Source organism: Diceros bicornis, chromosome 5 (genome assembly GCF_020826845.1).
Source record: "Diceros bicornis minor isolate mBicDic1 chromosome 5, mDicBic1.mat.cur, whole genome shotgun sequence".
Classification (NCBI taxonomy): Eukaryota; Metazoa; Chordata; class Mammalia; order Perissodactyla; family Rhinocerotidae; genus Diceros; species Diceros bicornis.
The window spans coordinates 17929466-17956942 of record NC_080744.1 but is presented as its reverse complement, the minus strand read 5'-3'; the positions used below and the strand labels follow the sequence as shown (position 1 = coordinate 17956942).

The 27477-nt window shown below is 35.6% G+C and overlaps 2 protein-coding genes across 9 annotated transcripts in view; both read left to right on the top strand.

Moving 5' to 3' along the window:
* Window positions 1-14492, top strand: part of G2E3 (G2/M-phase specific E3 ubiquitin protein ligase) — a 50804-nt gene extending 36312 nt beyond the window's left edge. For all 5 annotated transcript variants that reach the window (XM_058540786.1, XM_058540790.1, XM_058540789.1 and 2 more), the window contains 5 exons: window positions 1133-1440; window positions 3263-3444; window positions 7620-7792; window positions 10993-11183; window positions 12076-14492. In XM_058540786.1, coding sequence (XP_058396769.1) covers window positions 1133-1440; window positions 3263-3444; window positions 7620-7792; window positions 10993-11183; window positions 12076-12332 — 1111 coding nt within the window. In that variant the 3' untranslated portion in view covers window positions 12333-14492. The remainder of the gene's footprint in view (window positions 1-1132; window positions 1441-3262; window positions 3445-7619; window positions 7793-10992; window positions 11184-12075) is intronic.
* A 3595-nt stretch (window positions 14493-18087) lies between these two features.
* Window positions 18088-27477, top strand: part of SCFD1 (sec1 family domain containing 1) — a 97571-nt gene continuing 88181 nt past the window's right edge. Inside the window, exons 1-3 of one of the 4 annotated variants that reach the window (XR_009220016.1) lie at window positions 18088-18169; window positions 22862-22932; window positions 24810-24898. Coding sequence is in view for 1 of the 4 variants with exons in the window: in XM_058540792.1 (XP_058396775.1) it covers window positions 18112-18169; window positions 22862-22932; window positions 24810-24898 (218 nt within the window). In the remaining 3 variants the exon portion in view is untranslated. The other 3 variants (XM_058540792.1, XR_009220017.1, XR_009220018.1) reach the window with 3 other exon arrangements.

Sequence of the window (27477 nt, the reverse complement as noted above, 5' to 3'; positions counted from 1 at the left end):
GCGCGCCCGGGATCCGAACCGGCAAACCCCGGGCCGCTGCAGCAGAGCACATGCACTTAACTGCTTGCGCCACTGGGCCAGCCCTCTTGCTCCTGCTTTTAACTTCCCATCATATTCTAGAATAGCATGGGCATTCCCATTCCAGGCAGGAGCAAGGAATCAACCTGCTACAAGAAGGTATATTTCTGAAGGATTATTGTCAGAAGACTTTGGATTTCCTTCAACCTGGGTTAATGAATAGGGCGTTGTGTGAAGAAAGAAAAAGCAAAGCCTTGCCCACACTAGGCTATTATAATGTCTTAGGATGGGAAAAATTGATACTTGATATAGAAAGATGATCCATGGACGTTGCCCCAAACAGGATTATTTTGAGTACATCAATCTCAATTACAGATGGAGAAACTGAGGCAGGGAGCAATTGAGTTAGTTCATACAGTCGCCTGGAGGTCTTATTAAGAGACAGATTGCTGGGCCTCATGCTCAGAGGTTCTGATTCTGTCTTTCTGCTGTGGGGCTCAAGAATTTCTATTTCTAACAAGTTTCCAGGTGTTTGCTGCTTCTGCTGATCTGGGACCACACTTTGAGAATTACTGGTATAGACTAAAAAGTACTATATAAAGAGTTGTGAATTCTGTTTATCATATTAGCTCTACTGTTAATTAACTTTATGATTAAAAATACATTGTGTAATCTCTTAAAGCTATAGTTCTCTCATATAGTCAGCAGAGATTATGTTTGCTCTATTTTTAAAGGATCTAGTGAACGTGAAATATAAGATACAGTTAGGCGAGTGTATGTTTTAGTCATTGGCCAGAAAGGTGAGAGTTTGAGCTTCTGAATCCACTGAATTGATCAAATTGAGATAATCATCTATCGGCATTCTCATAAATCATTTATGACATTAAATGATTTTAATTTGATAAGACTGGGGAGAGGAAATCAAGAATTTAGAACTAAGGTTATCAAATAACTGTTTTTGGTTTCAGTGGCAGCCATTGTCTGCTTTTGGGTGGGAGTTGGGGAAGAACTTCCTTTTAATCTTTTGTTCTATTCTTTTTTATTGGCTGTATAACTATTATGTCACATAAAGTACTTTAGAGTACTTACCTCTGTTTAAATTCATGTTTTATAGGCAAGGCAGCAAATTTAGAAGAGATATTGCAAGCATTATAATAGAACTAGGATTTCAAATTAAAAAAAAAACTAAAAGATTATATGTCAACAAAGCCAATATCTGGAATAGTGCCTTAAATGGATTCAGAAATAAAAACTTTAATCCTTCATACACAATTGAAGTAGTATATGTTGATGAAAATGATAATTTTGGAAGAGAATATCCTGGATCAAAGCAAGAATTCCTAAGTCTCTTAATGCAGCGTCTTGAGAACTCACCGTTGTTTGAAGGGTCCTTGTCAAAGAACTTGTCTCTAAATTCTCAAGGTAATTATTTTATTTATTATTGTACATACTGAATATACCATGTGTAAAGAAAGAGATAGCTGATTAGAATTAATACTCAATACCTGTGGTCAAATGTGTAATTCACTTTGTTAATAAAATACCGATAGAATCACAGGAAAGAGAGGAGGAGATGTGATATTTTTAAAAGTAAATTTTGTAATGACACGTTTTGTGTGTAATTTCTTTATAGCAATATCCTCCTTGAAGTGATTCCATAATTAAGTGTAACTTCTTAAGAATGTACTTTATATTCGTTCTAATTTTGTTTAAATAGAGTAGCCAAATAGGATGGATGATTATTTGAGCCCTTCTTGTTCAAATATTCGGAATTTGCATTTGGCCTATTTCTTTACAACCTAGGGTTTTTATAATGTAATTTTCTGGTCCACATGAAACAGATTTTTTAATGTACTTTAGCTTTCAAGAATTTTTCTTACACAATTATGTATATGATACTTTTCTATCTTTACTTCTTGCTAGGAATTGATGTGATTAAAACAGATATCTCAAAACACTGATTAATTCTGGCATTCTTTTTTAGGAGCTTTTATAAAAAAGAGAGTGAGAAGACTTATTTCATTCCATTTGAGTTTCCTCCTATGTATTCCTTAGAACTTCCTCACCATTGCCTGAAGCATCATTAAAATAATTGAGAAACTACCAAGGATCATTTGTACTATATACAATACGCACAGCTTAATTCTAAACTCCCTCAAAAAAAAAAACCGCTCCAAATAATCAGTAATGTTCACTCAAGGCAGTTTTGGTACAGTGGAAAGTACATGAATTTAAGTCACAAAATCTAAGTCAGTGTACACACATCTACTTCAGTAGCCTTATATCCTTGGATTAATTACATAGCCTCTCTGGATCTCAGTTTCTTCATCTGTAAAATGTGACTACTAATATGTAGTATATAAGGTTATTGTTGAGATTTTATTATTAGTTCAGGTATTGTTATGTTGCTTGTTAATAAATTGCTTTGAACAATTTTCAGAAAAAAAGGAAAATTTACATATCTTTTTGACTTAACAAAGTAGCTAAAACCTTTTAAATGACAATTTAAAAAATATTGAAAGCTGTGATGATATGGTGATAGAACATACATTGTTGGGAGTAAATTTGTGCTATTTTGGAAGATAATTTAGGACTATGTAATCAACAACCTTAAAAATGTTCATATGCTTTGAACCAGGAATACCATATGTAGGAATCTATCCTAATCAAATAATCAAAGATATATAACCAAGAATATGTAAATAGATGTTGATTGTAACATTGTGTCTCATAGTTGCAAATGTTACTCAGCCAGGGTAGCCAGTAATAAGGGGATGGTTTACATAGTAACACCTCTGTAAATTAGTCTTAATACATTCATTAGCTGTAGATTTGAATAATTTTGAATAATATAAAAAAAGTTTACAATATAGTAAGTGGAAAAAAACAGAAGTCACACTATTTATATTTATATACACAACGGCAAATACACCAAAGTGTGTACACTGGTTATTGTGGTGGTAGGATTATAGGTGTTGCTTTTTTCTTTTTTTAAGATTTTCTGTATTTACATTTCTTCTACAATAGGTTATTACTTTATATTCAGAAAAATATATTTTTTGTATATTTTAGGTGAGATCCGTATTTTATACATGATTATAGCTTCTATGAATTGTTATTTTACATTTATCTACTGCTTAGGGTTTTTTATTTTTAATTTATTATATATGTATTCATTATATATGATGGTTATCTTATAATAATAAAAGAAGTATATTTGATGTATTTTCATCTGTATTTACAGCTCTGAAAGAGAATCTTTACTATGAAGCTGGAAAAATGCTTGCCATTTCTTTGGTTCATGGTGGTCCTTCACCTGGTTTCTTTTCTAAAACCTTGTTTAACTGCCTTGTTTATGGACCAGAAAATACCCAACCAATTTTAGACGATGTTTCAGACTTTGATGTGGCACAAATTATAATCAGGGTAAGAAATGTACCTGTGTATTAAAATGTAGCCTACATCCTAGGTATATTTGAATATAAATAATGGATCTGCAATAGAATAATAATGCTCTTTGTGGAGTAGTTAAGAAGTGTCAATATTTCTGTTTACCAGCAGAGTTCACAACCAGTTAAGAGATAGATGTAAAGGTCAGACAGCTAGAGATCAAAGTACAGGTTTAATGTGATAAAACCAGTTGGATACTGTGACTTCGATCTGTGGTCAAATGGCTTGCTAACACTCCTTAGAACTAGATGGATTTATCTACCCGGCCAGAGAAAATATGAAGCAACTTCCTTGTTGCAGCTAGAGAGCAGATGAAAGTGCACTTTCCTGCAGGCAGGTGAATCTGAAGAGGGGAAGGACTTGGCTTACCGGTCAGAAAACTTATCCTTCCTCCTACAAGGAGGTATGAGTGACAGGTGGAGAGAAAGACCAGGCTGAATTTCTTCTATATGGAAACAAGTGGGGAGGCTCAATGTTCCCACCTAAAAATAGTTACCATTTATTGAGCCCTGTACTACACGTTACATGTACAAATTGTTTAGTTATAATGCCCTATGAGATAAGTATTGCCTACATGTTACTGATTTGGAAATTAACTGAGACATTGAAAGCCATTCAACTTTTCTTCCCTCAACCTCCCCCCTGCTTAAGCCTACTCTATCCGTTGTCTTAATTAATAAGCAGTATAGTTGAGGGTCCGGCCCAGTGGTGCAGCAGTTAAGTGCGCATGCTCCGCTTCTGTGGCCCAGGGTTCGCAGGTTCGGATACCGGGCGCACACTGACACACCACTTGTCAAGCCATGCTGTGGCGGCGTCCCATATAAAGTGGAGGAAGATGGGCACAGATGTTAGCTCAGGGCCAATCTTCCTCAGCAAAAAAGAGGAGAATTGGCATTGGATGTTAGCTCAGGGCTGGTCTTCCTCACCAAAAAAAAAAAAAGAAAGAAAAAAAAACAATGTAGTTTAATGGTTAAAAGCAAATACTCAGAAGTCAGATTTTAGTTTGAAATGACTGCTATAAGCTGCGTGACCTTGGGCATGTTAATCTTGTTAAACCTTAGTTTCTAAACCACAAAGCAAGCAATATGGAAGTGTGTTGTTATAATAATTCCATTTATTTGGCCCAAGACTTCTCATCCTAAAATGGTAATTTAAATTGACCCTTTAAATCTTCAACTTATTTTTCCTTTTCTCCTCTTTACCAAAAAATGTACTTTAGTTTAACTTCATTTTCTCTACTTTCTCTTTCCTGTTATTTCTTAACTTCTTATCATTATACTTCTGTTCTCACCACCACTCTTCCAAGTTAGATAGTCATAGCTGATATCCAGGGATCTAAATCTCCACATGCAAAGGCCTTTCTTCTAATCCCTCATCTTCTCTGACTTCTGCAATCACCACTGTCTTCAAATTCCTCTCTACTGTTTTCTTTAATGTTGTACTCCCTCTTACTTTTGACTGCTACTGTCTTTTTTAATGTTTTTTCTTCCTACCCCTGAAACTTACATATTTTTCAGTCTTGTCTTAACAGTCCTCATTCTATACTGTTTGGAATGCTTCCTCTCACCCATAACCTTTCTTTTTTTTTAAGAAATGTTTTTTTTGTTTGTTTTTTTATAAGCTTTATTTTTATTTATTTTTTGTGTGTGAGAGGAAGATCAGCCCTGAGCTAACATCCGTGCCAATCCTCCTCTTTTTGCTGAGGAAGACCGGTCCTGAGCTAACACCTATTGCCAATCCTCCTCCTTTTTTGTTTCCCCCCTTTGCTCCCCAAAGCCCCAGTAGATAGCTGTACGTCATAGTTGCACATCCCTCTAGCTGCTGTACGTGGGACACCGCCTCAGCATGGCCGGACAAGTGGTGCATTGGTGCGTGCCTGGGAACTGAACCCCGGGTGGCCAGTAGCGGAGTGTGTGCACTTAACCGCTAAGCCACTGGGCTGGCCCACCCATAACCTTTCTGAATGATTCCTAGACCTGTATTTTTGAGCCCCTAGACTTTTATATCTAGATAAGATCTGAGTCTTGCTATCACTTTGAGCCCAACATGTTTAAGACAGAGCTAATGTTTTTCCCTGAATTTGTTTTTGGCCTGATTTTACTATTCTTTTCAAGAGATTTCTTACTTCCAGGCCATTCTGGAGAAGATACTGTTTTCATTCTTCCATACTCCATTTATCAGTATGTGTCAAGTCATCTGTCTCTAAGACTGGCTTATCTTCAGCCTTTCCTTCTTATTTCCAGTGTGTCTACTATACCAAACTCAAATTATATCTAGCCTTAAACAATTAGGATATTATTCTAATCTTCTTATTCAGTGTGATTCTTTCAAAACTATCATTTTGACCACATTCTTCCTCTGGAATCCTCAGTGGCTTCTCGTTGCCTGTTGAACCAAGTTAAAGCTCTTCATTAGGGCATTTAAGACTTGCAACTCTCATGGCTTTATATACTCCTGTTTCTGTACTCCTATTCAGTGTTTGTTCGTTCATTTAGTCAACAAATACTCTGTACCCTGTACTGTTTGATCACTGAAGACAGAGTAGTGAACCAAACAAAATCCTTACCTCCATGGGATTCATTTTTAGAGGGTGGACAGAAGATAAATATATAATATACTGTCATATAGTAAAATGTATTATAAAAATAAATAAAAGAAAAGAAAGGAGATACATAATGCATAGGTATAATAAGTTAGAACTTAGGCTAAGCCTCTGTAAAAAGAGACTCCAGAAGACAATGGCTCAAAAAAAAAAGCAGATAGTTATTTCTCTCTAAAATCTCTTATCTAGGGCCGGCCCGGTGGCTTAGCGGTTGGGTGCGCGCGCTCCGCTGCTGGCGGCCCGGGTTCCGATCCTGGGCGCGCACTGACACGCCGCTTCTCCGGCCATGCTGAGGCCGTGTCCCACATACAGCAACTGGAAGGATGTGCAGCTACGACATACAACTATCTACTGGGGCTTTGGGAGGGGGGGTAAATAAATAAAATCTTTAAAATCTCTTATCTAGATTTTAGGGTAAGGGTTGGCAAATTATGGCCGTAGGCCAAGTCTGTGCTACTGTCTCTTTTTGTAAATAAAGTTTTATTGGACTACAACCACACCCATTGCTTGTGTGTCTATGACTACTTTCTCACTATAATAGCAGAATTGAGTAATTGTGACAGACACCAACCATATGGCTCACAAAGCGTAAAATGCTATATCTGGCCTTTACAGAAATGGCTCTTATTTTAGAGATACAGTTGTGATATATCAAGTCATCCAGAGAACGGGATTACTTCCTGTCGTTGTTGTGTAATCACTTAGGATATTGTCTTCGTATACATGGCTGAAGCTTGCTCTTAAGAGGGAAAGTGGAAATAGGGTACAGGGAAGTTTGCCGCATTTTCACTCACATCTTATTGGACAGCTCTTAGTCACATCTAGCTGTAAGGAAAGTTTGGCTTTGTGCCCAGCTAAAACTCAGGGTGGTGGTTTGGAAGGATGAGGCAGCATAGACCCAAGTATTAGTCTCTGACAGAGTGTGATGGTGGTATTTTGAACCGGGTAGTCAGGAAAAACTTCTGAGATTTCAGCAGAGATCTGAAGTGAATGAGGGAATCGTGTAAATATCTGGGAGTAGAGTTTTTTGGAAAGAAGAAATAAGAAGGAAATTTTCCATTCAAATGTACTATTAACTGCCTCCTGTTTTTATCTTTCTCCCTCTGTAACTTTGTCCAAGAACTAACCTATATGAACATATGTGGCATATAAAATGGTCAAGTATTTCTTTGTTTATGCTGTTCCCTGAAATACTCTTTCAGTTCTCTCCATCTTTTAAGTCTCAGTTGATATTCTTTCTCTTTCATGACATCTCCTCAGGTCATCTCTCTTGCGCCTCTAGTGGTATATAACTGTTCTGTGTCAATTATTGCCTTTTATGTAAATAATTTCCTGGGTTAAAGTGGCGTTATACTCTAGATTTCTTGAAGGCAGAAATATACAATATTTATTGAACTAAATTGTCAAATATTTATTCTAAAAAGATAATTCTTTGTATACTTTCACTCCACCTTGGTGTACTCAAGAATTGAGTATAAAGTAATGTGTCATTTGAAATGTAAATATTCACAAGTAAATGGGTAAGCTGCATATATTTTCTTCATTACAGATAAATGCTGCAACATGTACAGCTGACTTAAACTCAATAGTAAATGAATGCTATAACTACCTAGAGCTTACTGGATGTCTAAGAATTATAACATCATTAAGTGATAAATATATGTTGGCAAAAGACCTACTTGTTTGCCATGTAATTAAGAGAGTCCAAGCACCCTTTGAAAGGTAAGTTGTTTATATGTGAAAGATACTCTCAAATTACGTGTTTAAAGTGGTTAATGGTCTTATAATGGGAGATATATTTGATAAAATAACATTTAAATTTTTATTTATTTAAATTTATTTTTAAAGATAAAAATTCTTTTTATTCCTGCCTCTGAATTTCCTGTTTGGTTGTTTATGTTTTGGATTAGGTTAGTTTCTTCCTTCTTGTGGTCATTTTTTTTTTATTGAGGTAACATTGGTTTATAACATTATATACATTTCAGGTGTACATCATTAGATTTCAGTTTGAGTGTAGATTACAGCATGTTCACCACCCCAAGACTGATTACCATCCATCACCATACACGTGTGCCTAATCATTCCTTTTGCCCTTCCCCCCCCCCTTCCCCTCTGGTAACCACCAATCCAATCTCTGTCTCTATGTGTTTGTTGTTCTTTTCATCTTCTATTTATGAGTGAGATCATACGGTATTTGACTTTCTCCCTCTGACTTATTTCGCTTACCATAATGCCCTCAAGGTCCATCCATGTTGTCGCAAATGGCAAGATTTGTCGTTTTTTATGGCTGAGTAGTATTCCATTGTGTATATATACCATATCTTCTTTATCCATTCATCCTTTGACGGACATCTAGGTTGCTTCCACGTCTTGGCTCTTGTGAGTAATGTTGCGATGAACATAGGGGTGCATGTATCTTTACACATTCGTGTTTTCTTGTTCTTTGGATAAATACCCACCAGTAGAATAGCTGGATTGTACAGTAGTTCTATTCTTAATTTTCTGAGGAATCGCCATACTGTTTTCCATAGTGGCTGCACCAGTTTGCACTCCCACCAGCAGTGTATGAGAGTTCCCTTTTCTCCACATCCTCTCCAGCACTGGTTATTTCTTGTCTTGTTAATTATAGCCATTCTGACAGGTGTGAGGTGATATTTCATTGTAGTTTTGATATGCATTTCCCTAATAATTAGTGATGTTGAAAATATTTTCTTTTTTTTTTTTAAAGATTTTATTTATTTATTTTTTTCCCCCCAAAGCCCCAATAGATAGTTGTATGTCATAGCTGCACATCCTTCTAGTTGATGTATGTGGGACGTGGCCTCAGCATGGCCGGAGAAGCGGTACGTCGGTGCGCGTCCGGGATCCGAACCCGGGCCTCCAGCAGCGGAGCGCACGCACTTAACCGCTAAGCCACGGGGCCGGCCCGAAAATATTTTCTTGTACCTGTTGGCCATCTGTATATCTTCTTTGGAAAAATGTCTGTTCAGATCTTTTGCCCATTTTTTAATTGGGTTGTTAGTTTTTTGTTGTTGAGATGTATGAGTTCTTTATATATTTTGGATATTAACCCCTTATCAGATATATGGTTTGCAAATATCTTCTCCCAATTGTTCGATTGTCTTTTCATTTTGTTGATGGTTTCCTTTGCTGTGCAGAAGCTTTTTAGTTTGATGTAGTCCCATTTGTTTATTTTTTCTATTGTTTCTCTTGCCCAGTCAGACATGGTACTTGAAAATATGCTGATAAGACTGATGTCGAAGAGCATACTGCCTATGTTTTCTTCTAGAAGTTTCATGGTTTCAGGTCTTACATTCACGTCTTTAATCCATTTTGAGTTAATTTCTGTGTATGGTATAAGATAATGGTCTAGTTTCATTCTTTTGCATGTGGCTGTCCAGTTTTCCCAGCACCATTTATTGAAGAGACTTTCCTTTCTCCATTGTATGTTCCCGGTTCCCTTGTTGAAAATTAGCTGTCCATAGATGTGTGGGTTTATTTCTGGGCTCTTGATTCTGTTCTATTGATCTTTATATCTGTTTCTGTGCCAGTACCATGCTGTTTTGATTACTATAGCTGTGTAGTTTGTTTTGAAATCAGGGAGTGTGATACCTCCAGCCTTGTTCTTTTTTCTCAGGATTGCTTTGGGTATTCGGAGTCTTTTGTTGTTCCATATAAACTTTAGGATTCTTTGTTCTATTTCTGTGAAAAATGTCATTGGAACTTTGCATTGAATCTGTAGATTATTTTTGGAAGTATGGACATTTTAACTATGTTAATTCTTCTCATCCAAGAGCACAGAATATCTTTCCATTTCTTTGTGTCTTCTTCAATTCCTTTCAACAATGTTTTAAACTTTTGTACAGGTCTTTCACTTCTTTGGTTAAATTTATTCCTAGCTATTTTATTCTTTTTGTTGCAATTGTAAATGGGATTGTATTCTTAATTTCTCTTTCTACTACTTCGTTGTTAGTGTATAGAAACGCAACTGATTTTTGTATGTTGATTTTGTATCCTGCAACTTTACCGTATTCATTTATTATTTCTAAAAGTTTTTTAGTTGATTCTTTAGGGTTTTCTGTATATAAAATCATGGCATCTGCAAATAGTAGCAGTTTCACTTCTTCCTTTACAATTTGGATCCCTTTTATTTCTTTGTCTTGCCTGATTGCTCTGGCTAGGACTTCCAATACTATGTTAAATAAGAGTGGTGAAAGTGGGCATCCTTGTCTGCTTCCTGTTCTTAGAGGGATAGCTTTCAATTTTTCTCCATTGAGTATGACATTAGCTGTGGGTTTGTCACATATGGCCTTTATTTTGTTGAGATACTTTCTTTCTATACCCATTTATTTATTTTTATTTTTTATTTTTTTGGTGAGGAAGATCAGCCCTGAGCTAACATCTGATGCCAATCCTCCTCCTTTTTGCTGAGGAAGATTGGCCCTCGGCTAACATCCGTGCCCATCTTCCTCTACTTTATATGGGACGCCGCCGCAGCATGGCTTGATAAGCCAGTGTGGCGTTGTGTGCCTGGGATCCGAACCTGTGAACCCCGGGCCGCTGAAGCGGAACGCACATGCTTAACCGCTGCACCGCCAGGCCAGCCCCAGTATACTAACTAGCTTTGAAGTGTAAAATACTTCAGATGTCTACTTTTTTCTTCTTAATAAAAAATTGTTGGCTTAATTTTAAAACTATTCTATAAAGCCAAATAATGTGGCATATAAAATATTCATTTTATATTAATATATTTGCTTGTTATTGATTTGAAAGTATCATATCACGTATAGTACACCCATATTTTTATATCTTTTTCCTCACATTTAACTATCTGTGGTAGTATATTAGCTAGAAATGTTAATTCCCTATTCTAATATCAAACATGTGTATAAATGTTGGCTCATTATTTTTCTTCTCTTAAGTTTTAAGCAGGGTCTGAAAACTCTTGGTGTTTTGGAGAAAATTCAGACTTATCCAGAAGCATTTTATAGCATCTTATGTCATAAACCTGAGAATCTTTCCACAAAAATCCTTAGTGATCTTTTTACAGTACACACATTATCTGACGTACAGGCTTTGGGGTTTTGGAACAGTTACTTACAAGCTGTTGAAGGTATGTGGATGTTTTATTTTTGTTTAACTGTCTTAGAATGTTTGTTTCAGGATATTAGTTTATTTGTTTGAGTTTTGCTTTTTGATAATAAGACTTTATCTGCTAACTATATATTTACAAAACTTATTTCAAAACAAGTTTATATGACTGAGTTGAAAGTGATGATGAGAAGTTACAGAGTAAAGTTATATTTTGCAGTTTTTTTTCCTCTAGCTAATTTGGGGTGAAAGGCATTCTTCCTAGAAAACTTTAAATATATGGGTGATTGCCACAGCATAGAATAGTGTTAAAACTTATCATCTATTTCATCTTTTTTAGTTTTAAGTTAAATTGAATTATTGTTCATCCATTGGTTGGGGCTATGATAATGATGTTTATCACTGAGCATTATCAATGTAAAGTGATTCCATTTAATAGAGTGGGAAAAAATTTAACTTTTAATTGCAGTTTTTTTTAGCTAGGTTGTTTGGTTGTTTTACACCATTTAGTTTTTCTCTCTGCATTGGTTGAACTAGTTTATCAAATAGTGATGATCTAGAAGTGATTTAAAATTGTTTTTAGTATCATACCCCCAAAAAATGGAGTTTCAAAACCCACAGAACCTGTTGGACTATATGATAATTTTATATTAGAGAAGGCATTCAAATATACAATGAGTATTTCAACTAAATGATTTTATGAGTCCTACTTTGAGATTCAAATAAACGTTTATTGACTGTACTGTTTTCCTATTACAACACTTGACTTAGTGATTTAGTTTGCCCAAGATAAATGTGGGAGACTCTTGCCTTTCAACATTCCTAGTCTAGTTGAGGAAGAGTCTATGATGGTAGCAATATATAACATGGATTTATTTTTCTTTCTTTTCCTCTTCTTTTGGTGAACTTTTCAGATGGTAAATCTGCAACAACAGTGGAAGACATTCTTAGTTTTACAACTGGTTGCAATTCTATTCCACCTGCGGGATTTAAACCCACTCCTTCAATTGAGTGCCTTCATATGGATTTTCCTGTTGGAAACAAGTGTAATAACTGTTTGGCTCTTCCAATCACCAATACATATAAAGAATTTCAAGAAAATATGGACTTGGCCATAAGAAACACTCTAAGACTAGAAAAGGAAGCAAGTTCTCATTACGTTGAACATTAAAATGTTTTGAACAAAGAGATGCTTCTTTAAGAGCTGCTGTTGATGCTTTTTGTTTCAGAAATCTGTCCATCATCACTTTTGAACAAACTTGTCAGCTTCTTGGCCCAATAAAACTGTAATATGAACATAAGGAAATGTTTTGGCCATTTAAGCTAAAAAAATTTTTTTGTTAAGGTGTGCCAGTCGAAGTTGATGCTATTTTTCTGTTTTCTTAATATACTTTCTTCTTAAACTTCAATATAAATACTTTCAGAATGGCTGTACAGACTTACTTCAAGTATAATAGCATGGTATATATATAAGAGAAAAACTTGTGCTCACTGTTTTTGTAAATTAGGGTTAGCTATAGGATGCCACAGTGATTTTTCTAGTTATATGCAATTTTCAAACTATTATTTTAAAGTATTAAATAGGAAAGCTAAAATGATAAATCCTGTTATATAAGTCAAAAGCATATATTCTGGGGTGTCTGTTATATGTATCCGTTTCTAGGATGGCACTAAATTGGTTGTTAAAATGTTTTTAGATTACTGATTTATATTAAAATAGACCCACACTGCAATTAGATTATGCCTGATGTGAAGTATTATATAAAAAGCAGAATTGCACAAATATTCTAGAATCTATGGACATTCCATAGACTTAAAAATACTTCTGAGGTGGGTAAAATATAGTTGGAAATACCTAAGAAAGTGTCTTCTTTAAAGCTTTGGCTTTGACAGTTAATTATCTTCAAGATGTTTGTATGATAGGTAAGCTGGCATCATTGCATTATACAGTTATCTTCTTTGATCTTGAAAGATATCTATTGTATAAACAATGTAGAAATATGTAAGAAAGAAATACAAATAGAATGAAAAAAAAACACTCTAATCTCACCATGCAGAAGTAACTACTGTGTTTCTGCGTAATCTTCTATAAACTCTTTAGTACTTAGGTTTCCTTTCTTTAACTTGATTAATGCCACTAAAAGTCAAAGAATACCTAAAAGTAACAGGAAATCATGTAATAACAATTTGAAGATACATAGTTCCATAGTCATGTCCTCATGTTTATACTCTTGCAAAAGAAAAAATTGGAAAAGTCTAATGTCTCTAATCTATTATCAAATATAAATGGGCTTTCCACCAAAGTAAATCGTATGAGAAGTAAATCATTATGAGAGGTAAACTGCTTGGTTTTAACCACATTTTCCTTGATACACAAAGCAGTTATCATCTGTTGTCAAATTCTCATTCTCCCCAAGAAACATCCTTAAATTATCAGTATTTTTGAAGAAAAATAACAGGATTGATTGGATACTGGTAATATATCTCAATACCAAAGGAAAACTAAAACATAATCCTAATATAGTTTTCTTTATTACACTTACTAACAGACCCAGCAAATTAAAGTTTCACTGTAACTTGAAGTTTTTAATTACGTTAAACAAGGCATTTCTTTGTCTTGTGTTGAATTCTGTTAGATTATGGAAAGTAATTAAAGGATCAATTATCAAAAAAGAATTTGAGTATCAAACTCGCCATACAGCTTTTATTCCAAATGTGTTGATAAATTGGGTATTTTATGTCTTAACTTACCTAGTTTTTATAAAATTTAAAAAACCATTAAACCAATACAAACCAAAAAACCTAATTAAAGTTATTTTATGGTTATCTGTAATTTTAGTTAATTTCCCCTACAGTGGTAATTAAAGCTGGTGAACACTCACACACTTTTTGGGTGAGGAGGCATGTTGGGGAGGCAGTGTGCTTGGGTTGGCTACAATTTAAAACAGTACTTCAATTCCTCATTTCACTCACTTTATGTGTAGACAAGGCCTTAGGGATAAGGTGGTGTAAATAATAATTTAGAATATTCACATTTTAAAGTGAAGCATAAATATTCATATTGCAAAATGTTTTCTGGTTTTAAGAATGTTCCATTAGTATGACTTTTGGATTAATATGTGCAGTCAAGGCATATCAGAGAAACCTGTAGGTTATTTATTTTCTGCAGCGTTACTATGTCAAATGGTCGGTATTATGATTGTTCTTTTTCTATTCATTGTTATAGCCAGTGCACAATGCTTACTGACATTGATTTTAAAAAGGAATTATGCTATAAACCTTTATAAATGTGTATATGTATTTCTTAAATATTTCAATCATCTAAATGCCATATATTTCAAGCTTGTTTTCTGTTGCTTTCAATATCTAGGAAAACCATATAAATTTGCCTGTTATACATCTACTGTTAATGGTCTGGTTAGTTTTATTTTCACTGTTTTTAAAGAGTTTTTAAACCTTTTGTTGTGGTAACTTCGTCTGAAGGCTTTTTATACAATTCTCTACTATTCTTGTACTCAAGTCATTTTACTCTTTTAGTATTTAAGGTAAAGATTCTTTAAAATATCAGAAACTAGCTTATGATTTTATACTTTGTAATATTTAATTTCCATATTATGAATAAGTCATTATTTGTTGGGGTCAAGTAAAAAGCCCTCATTTGATTACTAACCTGAGAATCCACTTTGGCTTCTACTTTATGCCAAAACTTTTTATATAATTTTTTTTAGTAATTATATGGAAGCTATTGACACTTTTGTACTCAATGCTAAATGCTAAGTAAAGGAGAGCATAATGGGTAAGTTTTCTCAGTGACTTTGCCTTTAGCATTCAGTCTTTATAAGAAAATGATTAGAACAAGATTCTGTTTATAAATATGTAATTCTTTTATATAGTGATTATCACATGCTTCATTGTTACTTTTACAATAAGCTATTAAACTAGTTTTTATGCTTCAAGTCATGCAATACAAAGCATAAGAACACACTGAATGATGATTTACTTGAATGTGTATTATTATTATTCCTTTCCTGTAGTTTAGGAAAATTTGGAATGCTTTAAAGAGACATGACTTTCAAGTTCTCGTTTTGACTATTATCTTTTTTTTTTTTAAAGGAAGATTGGCCCTGAGCTAACATCTGTTGCCAATCTTCCTTTCTTTTTTCTCCCCAAAGCCCAGTACATAGTTGTATGTCCTAGTTGTAGGTGCTTCTAGTTCTTCTATGTGGGACTCGGCCTCAGCATGGCTTGATGGGTGGTGAGTAGGTCCACACCCAGAATCCGAATCACTGAACCCCGGGCCACTGAAGTGGAGCGCGCGAACTTAACTGCTACGCCACCAGGCTGGCCCCAGTAATACCTTTTCTAGTTGACAAACATTCCAATATCTACTGTATGCCAGGTATTATCCTGGGTAATAGTTGATGTGTCATCTTATTTCTTCCTTTTTTTTTTTAAGACTTCAGATGTAACCAAAAAACATGATGCTTATAATGAAGTTTTCTAAATGAATATGTTTATGCTACTAAATGTGAAGTGCTTACATAAACTAAATTAATTAACTTGTTAGGATTTAACAAGGTTAAGATTCTGACAATACTAAATTACAAGATCCTTTCCTCTCCACATTTGAGAGATGCTTTCAGCAGTTTGTTGGCTGACACCTAGGAACCTCTCTTGAATGAGTTGTTCTGACGTATTCTGTGTTTATCTATCCCCTAATATAAAATAATAGTTTGCCAGAAAAAATTACTTAAGCCAAATATCTGGATAGGTAGAATCAGTTAAAAGGCTGCAGTGAATTAAGTTACCTAACACTTTGAAGCCATAGTTTATTCTTATTATTTCTGATTCTAATAATAACAAATACCTTAGTCTCAGCCTTACGGGGAGTATTTTTCTACTGCCATTGTTCTTCGGTAGGGCATATTTTTCTATTTATTGCCCACACTATGTGTACTCCTTGGTCAGTTTTTTATCATTTTATATGTATATACTGTAAAGGTTAAACATTGTCTTAGCATTTTATTATTAATATGGCTCATATAGTCTTGGGAAGAAGTTTGAGATGGAGCTGAAATGGTTAGATGATAGATTTGCATTTGAAAGTAGAAGTACCCAATTGGACAAGATTGGGCTCTCAGATATCGGAAGGTGGGAAAGCCTGTATATTTCATATTCCGTGGAGACAAAAAATGAAGTAGAACTTTCCCATAGGGCAGTAACTCTCATTTCTGTTTAATTATAACACACCTAGATCATTGTCGAGTCCTTCAAAATATTAGTAATAGCACTGAATAAAACAGTAAATATGCCAGTTAATATGCTAATTAGCTACAAAAATGAGAGATGATGCAATCCTTAAAGGTAAAAAATGTGGGTTCATATCCTTTTACCAACCTCTCCCTATTCCCCACCCCAGCCTCTAGTAACCACTTTTCTGCCGTTTCCGTGAGGTTGACTTTTTTTTAGATTCCACATATAAATCCTATGATGCAGTAACAAACTTTCAGTTATAAGGTAAATGAAGTCTGAAGATCTAATTTATAACATGGTGACTATAGTTGATAACTACTGTATAATTGAAATTTGCTAGGAGAGCAGAACTTAAGTGTTCTCACCAAAGCAGGAAAAAAAAAAAAAATAGGTGAAGTGATGGATGTGATAATTAACTAGATGGGGGGAATCCTTTCACAGCGAATACGTACCTCAAATACCTCAAATCGTCACAATGTACACTTTAAATATCTTACAAATTTTATTTGTCAATTATACCTCAGTAAAGCTGGAAAATAAAAAAAACTTACACTAGGGGAAAAAAATGTAGGTTCAGTTCTAGGGCGTTTCCTAGTGGTGGTAAAATAAGATCACCTGTCTACGTTTCACAAAAATAACTGACTTATCTGTAAATAGAGAAGTTAGTGTCTTATTACAGAATTTTGCTTTTTATGTAATCAGGATAACAATTCATTTCTCATAAATTGGAAAGTTAAGTTTTCAAAGCAGTTTTTGAGGCACAGTAGAATTTCATTTCAGAATTTGGTGCAGCTTCAGAATGAACAGCTAATGCAGTGTCAACAGTGAACTCTATTGAACTATGGGAAATGAGTTGTCATTGTGTATCCATTTTTGACATCAACTAAAAACCTATGGATTAAATTAGAAATCATCAGTATCGGATACACTGTGTCATCACATGGCTTCAAGTGTACATTAAAACACCAGCACTATCACTTACCCCCTCTCCCCAAACCAATGTTTTGTGATTTTGCAGTTACTAAAAGGAAGGGGGGGGAAATACCAAATTGCCATTTTGCACCTTCCTGGCTCCTGTGTCCATGTAGGCAAAACAACACCATAAAGCTAGACCATTTTGCCTAATAGATAAGATTGAGAAATCTGTCAGATTAGAGCAATGCTCCAAAGCCCGTCTGTTACTCCGAAAAAGGGAGCAGAGGGGAGGCCTCTCCTGCTGCACTGGGAAGCAGGAGGGAGCTAGCGTGTAAGTGCCTACTTTGTTCCAGGAGCTTCAATTACATTGCTTAAGTAATGAAGGGTGATCATCTAGGGTGATCCTTAAACCCCTACAGTATTCTAACCACTTAAGTGATCTATAAACGACCAAATTAACAGTTCAGTATTTAATTAGGTTCTTAGAACTACACCACACTCCAACCCTAAGAGCTCAATTTAAAGCAGCTGCCATTTGAGAGGCTGTGGCTTGACAGGATAAAAATTCCTACTATTCCGCAGCTGAAAGGCACTCTACTCGGTGTTCGAGCATTAACCCCCACTGGGTCTCCAAATTCTGCGGAGGGAGCTGACGGCTCGGGAGAGGCACCCTAGAGGAGGCGGGGTCCGGTCTCCTTGGGCCCCGCCCCTCCGGGCTTTGCTTCCGGGGCAGTCGGGCTGGCCACGTCATCGTAGGGCTCCGCTCGCTTGCCGGGCTCCGGATGGTGGGAGTCAAGATGGCGGCGGCCGCAGCAGCCAGTATTAGAGAGAGACAAACAGGTACCGACTTATTCCCCTCTCCTCCCTGCGGTTTTGTGCCCTGCCGTGGGGACATCCTCTTCCTCTGCTTGTCGCCCTCACTCGGTCGCGGTGCGTGCAGCTCGGAGACGGACCTCCAGGAGTTTAATTCAATTCCCAGAGCATCGAGGGCCCCTCCCCTTTTGAGTTTTTAGGGAAGAGATGCCATTAGCTTGAGAACTCGGCCCCTCGTCCGTGGTGCAGGATCGGGGGCTTCAGGGGTGGGCCGGTTGCTACAGTCCTGCTCTTGTCTCTTTCCTACTGGGCCTTAAAAGGCCATCATGACATCTGGCATTTTTTCCCTCTGTTGCCACCTATGAGGTCTCCGGGTTTCTTTCTGTGCGTGGTTCGGTTCTCTCCTAGTTTTAATGTTGAAAGAGTTCATTTTCCGGCACTTCCACCGCAGTTAAAAATTTAGGTATTCTTTTTCAGAGCAGCTTGCGTTTTGCCGTTTCTCTCCTTTGGAACAATCTTTTGGGGATACCTGACGAGAAATGCCTGATGATAAAGATTCAGCTTGCTGGAATGGGATTGAAGAATGACAAAATAAATGAATTAATAGTTTTCCCATTTTAACTGTTTGATGAATTAGTGTTTTAAAACTACATATTACTAGTTTCATCTTCGATAGAGCATGGCTATATAGCTTCTATTTATGCAGTGAAATGTAAAAAAAAAACAGTACATATTTCTTACTTTGAGCTTTGATAGTTTTTTCCAGTTTAGGTATTTTTAGTTTTGCCTTATTTTTTGTGACCATCTGATAAGAACTTGGTTTATACCTGTTAGCTAATTGTCTTGCAAGTTGGCAAGCTGTTACCTCTTAGGAGTTAATAGAAATAAGCCATCAAGAATGTGCATATACTTGGAAATTCTGTCTCTTGTAATTATGTTCTTTTGCATATAAATCTGAATAGGAAAATAATTAGTTACAATTAATATGACCTACAGAAGGGATTTTTGGCTGTGCTTGATTCCTTTGTTTGGAATTCAAAGGAAAAAATGATAGACTTCAATCTAGTAATGACACAGAGTGCATACTGAGTTGTGTTCTGCTTTTCCCAATAGATAATTTAGTATAAGCTGTCACATGAAGTCAGGCATAACTTAAATATATGAAAGTCCAAATAAGATTTGGAGAATACCTGCCATTCATTTTATCTGTGTAAGTAAATAGAGGCCCCACTTGTTTTTACTGTGTGGTTCTGACAGGTTAATGAAGCTCAATGAATTAGGTCATACTACATATTAAAATAAAGAAAACATGTCAAGGAAAACTACCAAAACAAAGGAGCTTTTGAAAAATGAAATTTGTATGGTAGTAATTTTTATATACAGAAACTTTGTAGAATATTAAAATCTAATGGTATAATTTTATGTTTCTATGGAAGTAAACTTCATTATAGCAAGATTTCACATTCCTGGATAGGTTATGCCAGATCAATCATTTATCAAATTAGTACTCTAGTTGAGTTCTGTCTTATTTTCAGAGAAAGATAAACTCCTTTATATGTGCTGTATAGTAGCAGAAGTAAACATTTACCTAATGCCTATTGAGAATATTTTGGGAAATAACTCACAATGCATTCTCAAATATTTTAGATGCAAGATACTTTGATACAGAGGAGTTTGCAGTCTCTTGGGGTTGATAATAGCTGATATTTATTGAGCGTTTATTGTTGCCAGGCACTGTTTTGAGTGATATTTGTATGTATTATTATCTCCATTTTGCAGATGGGAAACTAAGGTATAGAGAGGATAACTAATATGGCTGTTTTTTGCTTTGCCTGCCTGAAGCATCTTTATTCATCTTTTAAAGGTCACCTCAAAAATCATCTCCTTTGGGAAAGTTTCCTGGATCATTCCGCTCTCTATTCTTACCTTTAGTTCCACAAGCAGAAGCCTGTGTACTGTTGTCCTTCATGCATGCATGCCTTCTGTTGCAGGTTCTTCCTCAGCTCCCCCACTTCTCGACATTGGAGAGCCCCAGATCAACTGCTTTCTCCATGTAGTGACCTTATGTAGCCTCTTGGCCTTAGGTATTATCTATATGCTGATGATCCCCAATTTTATGTCTCTAGCCTGAACCTCTCCTCTGAACTCCGTCTGCCCTGTATCAATTAATTGCAGCTCCATCCCTGTAGTTGCTCAGGTCAAAAACCTTGACGTTTTCTTGACTTCTGTCTTCGTTATTCCACGTCAGATTTGTCAGTAAATCTTGTCGGCTCTACTCTGAAAATATCCAGGATCTGACCATTGTCATTGCTGACACCCAGATCCAAGCCACCAGGAATTTCTGCAGTAACCTCCTATTTGGTCTCTTTGCTTTTACATGCCTGTTCGCCTTTGTTTTTCTTCACACAGTGCTTGAAGTGATCATGTCACATATTTGCTCAGAACCCTCCAGCAGCTTCTTCTTTCAGTCATGGTAAAAGCCCAAGTGATCTTAAAAATGGCCTTACAAGGCCTTATATGATCTGCTCCACACTTAACTTTCTGACCTCACTCCCTATTACTCTCCCCGTTCCTTGAACACACTAGAATGCTTCTACTTCAGAGTCTTTTTATTTGTTTCCTCTTTCTGGAATAGTCTTTCAGAGATATCTGTGTAGCCAACTCCCTTACCTCCTTTAGGTCTTTACTCAAATGTTACCTTCTCAGGAGGCCTTTCCTGGCTACTGTATTTAAAATCATACAACTCCCTCTTCCCCCTTCCCTTCCTTGTTTTTCTCCATAGCACTTATCGTGATCTTACATACCATGTTTTACTTATTTTGTTGTCTTTTTCCCCCAGCTAGAATGAAAGCTACTTGAGGATAGGTAATTTTTGTTCAGTCTGTTTTTAGTGCCAACAGCTAGAGTAGTGTCTGGCAGATGGTAAACACTCACTAAACATTTGTTGAATGAATGGTAAATATAGTTAAATATATAGTGAATGAGTGAAGAAAACATTCCAGATAAGGGTGAAATTACATTAACCAAGCCTAGGACTGTGGATAGTATGTTTAGGGCCAATAAAGAAAACTAGTTTGTCGTTTCAGTTAAAAGCAATGATTTAAGCCTTTAGGGAGTTACTCTGATGAAAATAAGATTACATTCTTATATATTCTTTGAACACAGGCCATGTACTCTATTCCACTCTATTCTAAATCCACTGTGTCAAAATACCTGTTAACAAGTTAGCCAAGGTTCAGGGTTGGGAATATTCACCTAGATGGGGCTGAGAAGGCCGTGTGGGAATATCTGCTCATACTGGCCTCTTTCTGTTGGCTAAGGCCTGGCTCTGGAGAACACTCTATACCTGGGGCTCACATGCAGCCCAGGCTGTGGTTCTTCCTGTTTGTCCTGTGTCAAGAGTGTGAACACCTGTTCTCAGAAGCAAGATTTCCTTTCTTTGGCCATCAGTGCCAGGGGGTGGTGTCTGCATTGCCTGGAGGTGTGAGGAAGAGCTCCGCTAAAGCGCAGTGGGAGAGTTAATCCTGGAGCACTCTCTATGCCTCTTGTGTTATTTCAGTTTTAAGTACCAAAGTGTTGTGTTGTTTGTTTCTGTATTTTTTATATAATACCATAACACCTGTGAGCTTCTGAAGTAGATGTAAATTATTGGCTGAGCATTAGGTATTAACATTTTACCAAAAAATCATCTCTGTATGTGCATACACATAAATATATGAATATATCACTGAAGTGCAGTCTCCTATTATTTATCTGCCTCAAGAAACAAGCATTTAATAGAAGTTTTTCTAGTGAATGAATGAGTATGCTATAACTTGGTACTCAGGTGATTTAAGTATTAGATAGTTCTCTAGTGGGAGTTTGGCTTGTCCATTATTCTGTATTACATAATAAAGCCTAATCCAAATGTTTTTAAAAGTCAACCAAGTAGATTTTAGGGTTACCAATCTTTTAAAAATTAAATCACCTAACTAGTACCCTCCCTTGTGAAGTTGCCTGTTCAACTTCACATAGAAGTATATTGAGATTTTTATTTTCCTTAGAAAATATTTCTGAGTCTGCTGTACAACATGAGCAGATGAGCTCTAAAAACCACAAAATACTATTAACGTGTAGAGCATAGTTGCTGTGACTTGTAGAAATTGTGTATTTTCTTAGCAGAAGTTATCACTTATCCACCATCTCTATGGGAAAGCCTCACTTTTTCCGTGGAGCAGATAATATTAAGCAGTATAACTTCTCAGTGAATCTGACAGGATAAATTGATCATAAAATGTACTGCAAGATAACTAAAAAACAGTATGAAGTTTTTGTATATGAATCATTTAAATATATCATGGATAATTTTTGCTTTTAGAAAGACTGATCTTAATCTATGCTTTCAGCCAGACAGTAGACAACAGCACCAGTCATATATTGAGGCCACTGCAAGTTCATGATTGACCAAATTTCTTTTTGCATCTATATAAAATGTAATGTGGGATCATCAGGAGAAACAGAAAAGGCTTCTTCCTGAACATTTTTCACATTTTCACCTGGGGACAGATGCCTGTCGTATTTTAGAAAATCTCCCAAAGACGTGCCAATTAGCTGTTGATGGAATGGCCTTACAAGAGTGATTTGTGCATTTTGTTTTGAGGTAGTAAGTAATAAATGTGGGGAACAAACGAAGTCCTAAAAAACAATGGTAATATTTAATAAGACTATTTTCATTTCCAGTGGCTTTGAAGCGTATGTTGAATTTCAACGTGCCTCATGTTAAAAACAGCACTGGAGAACCAGTATGGAAGGTAAGAGAGTTTGTTTTAAGGGGGACTGTTTCCTTTTTCTCGGCCCTTATTGGTAGTGATTGGAGGGAATTTCTTGTTAATGCTGAACAGTAGCACATTTTAGTTGTAATGCATGCATAGTTTATGTTTATTTAACATGGCTTCTTAATGTGACTCTTTTTGATAAACGTTTTATGGAATGAGACAGGCGATGATAGTAATATTCATCTAGAGAATCCAGCTGATCTCCTGGATGGGGCCTCACTCATAGGTCTTTACTCTGGTTGATGCCTTGTTCCTTAGCTTTGCAAGTCCAGAATTTGGATCTTGAAAGTTTGCTCAGAGTTAGTCAGACTCAGGGGGACTGGTCCATTTTAACCAACTCAGGAGAGAGTGATCTGTAACCAGAATGCCAGTTTATTAAATTAATAAATTATGAGATGTAAAACTGTTTACTGTCAGTAAAACTGTTAATTGGACCAGAAAGCAAGCTATGATCTTTCTCCCTTGAGAAATGCGGGAAAATCTTTAAAAATTCCTGTTCTTTAGAGGAAGATTGGCACAGATGTTAGCTCCGGGACAATTTTTCTCACACACACAAAAAGATTCCTATTCTTTGAGCTCCTTCATTCTAAACTTCATGCTCACTCTCCTTCTTCAAAGAGATTGTACACTTGATTAGATTTAAACTTACTAGTTTACAATCACTTTATACTTCTCTCTTGCTAACTTGGTTACAGTTCGAGGTGTTTTGAAAACTCTCATGAGTCCTTATAAGTCATTTGGGTTAACTCTAAAGGTAGTTAAAGTCATCTATATTGAATTCATAGTTTAAGCTTCAGCGGGTGCCCTAATTTTCCCCTTCCTTCCTTCCTGTTTGTGGGCATCTTCTTATTGCCCCTTGCATAAACTCTACTTTTTTATTGTTTCTAAAGCCTATATTGAGCTTTTGAATTAAATAACTTGAGAATTTCTTGGGTACAGATATGTGCCAAATTCTTTCCCTACCCATCACTTCTGTATCACAAGATTAATAATACAGATATATTGAGATTTAAAGAGAGAAAATTTTTGAGGGATGCAACCCTCTTATAACTAGAGCAGGAAGATTTTTAGCTTTTCTAAAGGAAATGCTGGCATTCAAGAAAACCATGTTTCTGTGATAACATGTTTCATCCTCTCGTTAGCAGTTTCTTACTCCGTAAAGAATTATTGAGATAGTTATGAAAAACACTTAACTAGTTGAAGTGTCTTTTTTATTTGCCTTCTAAAACTAATTTTGAGTTAGAAGACCCAGTTGGCGTTCTTACTACTCCTCAAAGGTAGTTTTAATACTTTATAATGTGAGGAAATGCATGTGGCAGAATAAGGCTAACAAGTACTCTTTAGGAACTTAATTTTTAAAATGAGTATCTCATTAACCTGAGATGCTTAAATTACTAAATTTTCTTTACACTCTTAGGACTTGTTACACATTAGTTTTGAAAGTAACTAAGTTTTACTTCTCTCTTTCTAGCAAGGATATATGTGAACTGGGTAGGGGAGTGTATGTGAGTTTGCTGTATGTTCAAAGTCCTTTATTATAGCTTAAGATGAAGATTTTTTAATCTCTAGCATATTTTTTTAAACCTAGAAAAAGCATTTTATAAGAAGAAATTTATATAATTATTAATTTATTTTAGCTAAGTAATAATGCTTTTAAGAATGGATTACTACATTAATGGACATTTTGGTAAATAATTATGGAAAATGTTAAATTGAGATAAATATAAGAATTCAATATACATGATTTATTAAAAGAAAATATACTTCGACATTGTCTTAATATGGGTTATCTATTGACTGTTCACTAATAATGTTTAAAACACATATGGGTTTTTTTTTTTTTTCTTCACTAGGTGCTCATTTATGACAGATTTGGCCAAGATATCATCTCTCCTCTGCTATCTGTGAAGGAGCTAAGAGACATGGGAATCACTCTGCATTTGTGGGTTTTAACATGTTTCTAGTAATGGCATTTGTTTTCAAATACATTGTTAAAGATTTCTTTGGCCACCCTGAAATCAAGGTATTAAGGGACATTTATAGGAAAGTATAGAAAATAATGTTAGGTTACAGTACTTGTATAGAACAACATTTTTTCCCCATATCTTTTATTCAACCCTGAGGCTTTATAATTTCAGAATTTAAATTTTCTCTCTTGTTTCTTTTCCTACAAACTGGTTTACCCTCTCATGTGAAGGAAAAGAACTGGTTGTCTTAAGGTCTCTTCCAGCTCTGAGAATTTTTTATTCCTTTAATTTAAATATATTTTTTTAAAAGAGAAATATCTAAATTAGTTTATCATCAATATGAAAAATTTAAGTAACTATGAAGTGATGACTGTTAATCACCATAGGAGGCTATCTATGTTGTCTTCTTTTTTTTTTTGTGACGAAGATCGGCCCTGAGCTAACATCTGCCAATCCTCCTCTTTGTGCTGAGGAAGACTGGCCCTGGGCTAACATCCATGCCCATCTTCCTCCACTTTATATGGGACGCTGCCACAGCATGGCTTGACAAGCGGTGCGTCAGTGCGCGACCGGGATCCGAACCGGCGAATCCCGGGCCACTGCAGTGGAGCGCATGCACTTAACCGCTTGCACCACCGGGCAGGCCCTTATGTTGTCTTCTTAACTACTAAATTCATTTGATTATATTGCTTCTGATATGTTTGATAAATAAAACAATTGCATTACTTTGTAGACTTGGCCTAATATAACATTTGGAGAGGGGCTGTATTCATGAATGGATACTAATACTTGTATGTACTGAAAGAGTCCAGTTTTATGGTGTTGTAACATATTTGCATTTTGTTCTGTTTATGATGCTGTAACCAGTTTTCATTCTCTGATGTTATAATATATTTAATTGAAATGTGCTGTTTTATTGGGAATGTAGTTTTAGATTTCTGGTGAGTAACATATCAAAATCTGGTTAAAATCTTAACTTCTTCAATTTTACATTAAATATTTATTTTAAATTAATAGAATATTATATTGCATTAACTCTAAAATATACTTCTCACTTTTTTATATTTCTGAAATTAAGATCTATCTTCTAATTAATGCCATGTTATAGTTTAATTGACAGCATTTTTCTGCCAATTTTAATAGAAATTATTTTAATAACATTTTAAAATTGATAGTGCCTTAGGTTTGATGAAATACAGTATTTGACAGGTTTTTCCTTTAATTTTTATGTCAGACTTAAAATACAGATTTATTGTTGATAACATGTTAATTCTTATGACCTGAACTGAAGTTTAGATTGAAGCCATCCTTAGAAATGGTGATTTATTAATAAGCATTGGTTCCTATTACTGCCTTACTGTTTAACTCCTTTATTTTGCTAATGAAAAGAATAAAGTTTATAGAGTTTAAGTGATTGTCCCACGATTGTATGGCTAGTTAATAGCGGAGTTGCAACCAGATGGCTTGACCACTAATTGTGTGCTGTTTGTCTGCTGAACCATAATGGCTCAATAACAGTGACTAATAGAGGTAAGGACTAACTCATTACTTCCTTAAGGGGTGACAAGATAGTCTGCCAGTTTGAGAGTCATGGATTCTCTCTGCCCCCCTGTTACTGTTGCCACCAGAGCATGGAAAGATTACGCAGCTACCCTGGTGAATTCCTGTGCACCCTGTCTCTGACTGTTCTTCCTTATTTGCTGGAGTATACTTCATCAGTTACTTTATGCTCTACAAGCTGATGTAGGCTGTTTTGTAGGAAACAATAATTAGAAGTTTCCGGAGCGTGAAATGGTAGTTTCAGCCCCTTAGGCGATTGGACAGCCAGCATCAGAAGACATCAGCCAATGGCTACCATCACATTATAGTCCTTTAGCTGTCAGTAGCAGCAGCCCAACAGTTGGAAAGAAGTTATTAAATGTAGACTCACTGGCAGCATGTGCCCCTTTCACTCTTTTCTTTATAAAACGATGACTAAATTATTGTATATACATAAGGATCTATATAGAAGATTGTATATAGGATATTGCTTACAGAAGAATGACTAGAATGTTGTGGAAATAGAATGTTAGTTATATCTCCTGATGTCAGTGTAGTAAAATCTTACAATGAAGAATAAAGACATTTTGTGATTTGATATTGGGATGTTGGAATGAATATACTCCCTGAATTATAGAAAGAGGAAACTATCAAGTGATATAATCTGTGAGATACTTAGAGGATCTCCTGTGCATTCTCTTATGAAGCAATAAATACAAAAAAATAGATAATCTTAAAGTTTTAAGGAAACATTCATATGCCCTTCATTTTAAAAATATATTTGATTTTACTTACGGTTAAGTTTTTTCATTGCTTCTGAAGACTCTTCCAGCTTTCTGTTTTCCCTCTCTTGAAGAACTGCATTTTCCTCCCACTCACCCTCCCGCCAACATATTTCTATGAAAAATGAGAATAAAATTGATTTTGAATGTGCTTTAGTTCTCATTCAAAGAGAATATTGGTAGAAGAGACTGTCTGACCGTAAGAGGTATTAGAATGAGGCACCTGGAGTAGA